The 5,166-nt window shown below is 46.2% G+C and overlaps 1 protein-coding gene across 5 annotated transcripts in view; it reads right to left on the reverse strand.

The window, feature by feature from the left end:
- Positions 1-1,164: 1,164 nt before the first annotated feature.
- FGR (FGR proto-oncogene, Src family tyrosine kinase) overlaps positions 1,165-5,166 on the reverse strand; it is a 22,383-nt gene continuing 18,381 nt past the window's right edge. For 4 of the 5 annotated variants that reach the window (XM_027864858.1, XM_027864859.1, XM_027864861.1 and 1 more), the window contains 5 exons: positions 4,760-4,939; positions 4,575-4,651; positions 4,266-4,419; positions 3,968-4,099; positions 1,165-1,924 (listed from right to left, as the gene is read on the reverse strand). In XM_027864858.1, the coding sequence (XP_027720659.1) occupies positions 1,716-1,924; positions 3,968-4,099; positions 4,266-4,419; positions 4,575-4,651; positions 4,760-4,939 (752 nt within the window). In that variant the 3' untranslated portion in view covers positions 1,165-1,715. The remainder of the gene's footprint in view (positions 1,925-3,967; positions 4,100-4,265; positions 4,420-4,574; positions 4,652-4,759; positions 4,940-5,166) is intronic. The other variant, XM_027864857.1, reaches the window with a different exon arrangement.

Raw genomic sequence — 5,166 nt, forward strand, 5'->3', positions numbered from 1 at the left:
TGAGCCCCATAAGCCCCTCACAGAACCCCCAAACCACTTCCATCGTTTTCCCCAAGCGACTTCCATTGACACTCCTAACTCACCTTCACTGACATCTAATACTCTCCCATTGGTTTCCCAACCCCACCTCCAATGATCCTCAAATCTGCTCCCATTGCTCCTTAACCCTTTCCATTGACTTCTCCAACCTATTCCCACAAAGTTCCATCACTTGATTTCACTGAGCTCTCCCCACCCAAGCTGCTTCCACTAACCTGGCCAAACTCCCTCCCATTGAGCTACCCAAACCACTTTTACTACCCCAACCTTCTCCCATTAGTTTTTCTAACAATTCTCCAATCCAGTTCCACTGACTCACTCCCATTAATCCCTCAGACCACTCTCCCTATGCTCTTGTTGTTTCCCTTCCCTGCCCCCAACAAAATATGAATCCCTTAAGGACCAGGACTATATGTTTTTAATTATTGTATCCCAGCACCTAGGACAGATCCTGGCACATACTGGTGCTGAATGAACGAATGAATACCTTTCCACTCTTCCCATTTGTTCTCAAGGTACTCTCACTAACTCGGTTTTGGAAGTAGTCTCTTTCTATTGGGGCCATTTCCCAGGTGTCAGTCACCTGTTATGATGTTCCCTGAAGTAGACAGGCAGTGTGACTTCTGAGATGGAGTCTGACCTAGTGGCAAAGTCCACTGATCTCAAAGTAAGAAGACCATGATTGAATACCCAGTTCTGATAGATATGTTGACGTTAGGCAAATCTCTTCACATCTCTGAGCTTCCATTTCCAAGCATGGCAAATGGGATTGACGATTATAATACTTACAATACCCACCTCCCAGTGTTGCTGGAAACTGTAAGCCCCATAGAAATGCGAACTATTATGTGAGCTCATTCCTCCCCCACCACCACCATCACCAAGGACAGCTCACATTCTTGTCATCCACCTAAGTCCTTTATGCTATCACCTGGCTAGAACCGCTTAGATGACTGAAGATGGAAGGCTTGTTACTGGTTCCATGTGAGTGTGACAGGACTTAATGCTAACGTAACCTTCTCCAGACTAACTCCAGTTGGAGACACAGCTGAAGGGGCTGCATCTAGTCCCCCTGTTAATTCCCATTCCTTCTCACTTATTGCCACTCCCTAACCACAGGGCATCTCATATTTTTTTCCTTTATTTACAGAATTGATTAAAAAATAAACACACAGGCTACAGAGAGTAGATGAATATGGTCTTTCTCCCACACCACCCCCAGTTCTAGGCACAGTGGCAAGAGAGGCAGAAAGAATCTGGAGGGAACAGAAATAGGGAACTACAACAGGAAGAAAAGACAAACGAGAGGAAAGGGGTGGATGGGTGAATGTCCAGAGAGGGAGAGGATGGGAGGATTGCTAGGGGCCAGATAAGGGAGGGAGAATGGCTTCATAAATAATGTCAGAGCAGAGGGGATGGGGTGCCAAGAGGATGAACCTTAAGAATTGGGAAGGCTAAGGATGGACTAGTAAAAGTTGAAGTTTAGGAGGTGAGGCCCAGACTAGGGGGCAGTTCAAGTCTATCCTTTTGGGAAAGGTTGTGCCTGGAGTAGAGGTGGGGATTAGAAAAGATGTCTTTGACCTGTCCCTCAAACCAGATCCTGGAATGAAGCTGACAGGGACAGGGCTGTAGGCAGGGTTCATGGTGTCCAGGGTTCTGGTGGCATGAAGCAGGGGCTAGGACTCATCACCTGGCTGGTACTGGGGTTCTGTGGATGTGAAGTAGTCCTCAAGGAAGGATTGCAGGTATTCAAAAGTAGGCCTTTCCTCAGGAGCCTGATGCCATGACTGTTGCATGATCTCATATAGAGAAGGTGGGCATCCAGGGGGGCATTGCATTCGATACCCTCGTTCCACCTGTTCCAGCACCTCCCGGCTATTCATACCTGAGAGAGAGAAAAATTACAAGGGAGAATTTCAATTAGGGAAGGAGAGTCTTCTGTAACTGGTGCCATCACCTCTCTGAAACTTCAAAAGGTCCAGTGCCCTCCATTATGATGTATTGGAAAAAGGCTTCATTGGTATTGGAAGGTCTGGGTTCATAGCCTGGCACTACTACTGATTACATAGACCTGCAAGATCAGAAGGGAGAAATGCAAAGAATACCTAGTGTCCTTTAATGAATTCAAGTCACCTGGTCCAGAAAACCTACATCCTCCAGTACTGAAATAACTGGAACATAGGCATACACACCCTATCAGTAATGTCTGAAAAATCATGGAAAACAGAAGAGAGAACCTATGGTTAGAGAAGGGCAGATATTGCCCCAATTTTCAAAAACGAGAAGAAGACAGAGACTGAAATGATAAGTCAGTGAGCTTGACTTCAATTCTTCAGAAAATTCTGGAATGGGTCACTAAAGGGATGGTTGGTTAACTTCTAGAAAGGAAAGCAGCGACACAAAGAGCCAGCAGAGGGATGGAAGGGGAGGGAAGGGAATAAGCATTTATATGGTGCCTACTATGTGTCAGGTATTGTGCTAAGTGCTTTTTATAAATATTATCTCATTTTTACCTTGATCAAAAATAGGTCATGCCAAGAAAACAAAAAACAAATGCAAAAAATACCCTCATTACCTTCATGACAGTGTTACTAAACCAGAAGATGAGAATGCTGTGAATATATAGTTTACTTAGATTTTAGCAAAGCTTTAGAAAAAAGCATCTCATACTAGGCTAGATGGTAATGCAATGAGATAAATTCCTAATCAGTTGAGGGTTAGATTCAGAGTTGTTGCTAATGATTCCAAGTCAATATAGTGGGAAGGGTAGCTAGGTGGCACAGTAGATAGAGCACTGAGCCTGGAGTCAGGAAGACCTGAGTTCAAATCCGGCCTCAGACCCTTACTAGCTGTGTGACCCTGGACAACCCTGTTTGCCTCAGTTTCCTTATCTGTCAAATGAACTGGAGAAGGAAATGGCAAACTCACTCCAGTACCTTTGCTGAGAAAACCCCGAATGGGGTCACAAAGAGTTGGACATGACTGAAAAATGACTAAACAACAAAAAGATGGTAAGATGAGATAGATTCAGAATCACTGGAGTGGTTAGATTCAGAATTGTTACTAATGGTCCTATGGCAGGAAGTCTCCAGTGGAGTGCCCCAGGGATCTGTGCTGAGCCCTGCGCTGTTGACCATTTTTATGAATAACTTGCAAAAAAGCGTAGATAGCACACCCTCATCAGATATGCAGCTACCATTAACCTGGGAGGGATAGTTAACACACTGGAGAAGTCAAGATCCCAAAAGATTTTGTTGGGCTCGAGTATTACGCCAAATTTAATATAATGAAATTCTATAGGGATAAATGGAAAGTCTTATACTTGTGTGCCAAAAATCAATTTCCCAATTTCAGGATTAGGAAAACATGGTTAAACAGCAGTTTGTCTAAAACAAAAAAAGATCTCTGGGTATTAGAAGATTACAGGGTTAAAGTCAAGATGAGTCAACAGTGTGATGCAGCAGTTAGAAAAAAGCTAATGGGATCCTGAGCTGCTTTAAGAGAGGCAGAGCTTCCCGAAATGAGAAGGGAGACAGACATCCTCTCCATCCTCCATAACCTTTGGACAGAGGATGGAATCTTGTTTTAGTTCTGGGCACCACAGTTTAAGAAGGGGGTTGATAAGCTGGAGAGTCAGAAGGAGCACAGCTAGAATGGAGAAAATGTGTGCAATCATGTCATCTGAGGACTCAATGAAGAAACAGGGAATGTTTAGCAAACTATTCAACCTCTTTAGACCTCAGCATTCTCTTATAGGAAGTTGGCAGTGATGGGGGAGGTTAGATTAGATCATATCTAAAGTCCTTTCCAGGTCTGAATCCTATGACACTAGGTCTGAACCTGTCTTAGGGGCAGAAGAGAGAACCTTCATCATTCTATACTACACCTCCTCCTTCCTCATTGCCCACCCCAAAGCCTGGAGGGGCACCTGGGTAGGGGATCCGGCCCTTGGTAATGAGTTCAGTGAGGAAGATCCCAAAAGACCAGACATCAGACTTGATGGTGAACCTGCCATAGAGTGCAGCCTCTGGAGCAGTCCACTTGATGGGAAACTTGGTACCTTGGAGAGAGGAAAGCAAGAGAGAGTGAAGAAGCCCAAGGGGTGGGTTTGGGGGTCTGGGGAGAAAATCCTAGACATTAGGAGCCTCCACAGTGGGAGCATTGGGAGTTTGGAAAAGGGTTCTGAGGGCATTGAATTCTGAACACTGGGGAACAGGAGGGGGCACCTTGGCGGGGGTTGTATTCATCATCCACAATGAGCCGTGCCAGTCCAAAGTCAGCGATCTTACACACTAGTCTGTCCCCCACAAGGATGTTGGCTGCCCGCAGGTCCCGATGAATGTAATTCATGCGTTCCATGTATGCCATGCCTGCCGCCACCTGGAATACCAAACATTAGCCAAGTTAGGGCATCACAGGGTATGTACGTGTCCCATAGAGGGCCAAGAGGGGACAAAAAAACACCAGGAGGAGGGCAGGGGCAAGAATCCAAAGGCTAAAAGCTGATTATACCTTCACCTCCGGTTCCCCCTTACCTGAGCCGCCATGTCTACTAGGTGGGGCAGCCTCAGATCTCGGCCTTCACCCTCCTTGAGGAATTCCAGCAGACTCCCTAAGGTGAGAAACCGGGCAGGGGTGCTTCAGTTCCACCACTTGAATCCCTGGAGCCTGGCTCCAGCATCCTACATACATGCCCTGCCCGCCATGTTCTCCAGCTTACCGTGGATCATGTACTCTGTGATGATATAGATTGGCTCCTCAGACACCACGGCGTACAGCTGCACCAGCTTGTCATGACGCAGCCTCTTCATGATCTGGGCCTCCTCCAGGAAAGCTGGTGCAGACATTGTGCCAGGCTTCAGTGTCTTCACTGCCACCTTGATGCAGCCATTCCAAGTGCCTGGCAACAGGTAGCATATAGGAAGTCAGCTGGGGAGGAGAGGGTGAGCCCAGAGGCAAGCCAGCTTCCAGTCACCTCCCTATCCTCCCCAAAACAGTTACGTAAAATGACAGGGTCGGACTAGATAATCTCTCAGGTTCCTATCAGCATAACATTCTATGTTCTATTCAAGAAACAAGCACTGGGCTAAGAGCTGAAAATACAGTCTAGCCCTGATGTTCTATGTG

This window comes from Vombatus ursinus, unplaced genomic scaffold, assembly GCF_900497805.2.
Source record: "Vombatus ursinus unplaced genomic scaffold, bare-nosed wombat genome assembly UNPS02014777.1, whole genome shotgun sequence".
Classification (NCBI taxonomy): domain Eukaryota; kingdom Metazoa; phylum Chordata; class Mammalia; order Diprotodontia; family Vombatidae; genus Vombatus; species Vombatus ursinus.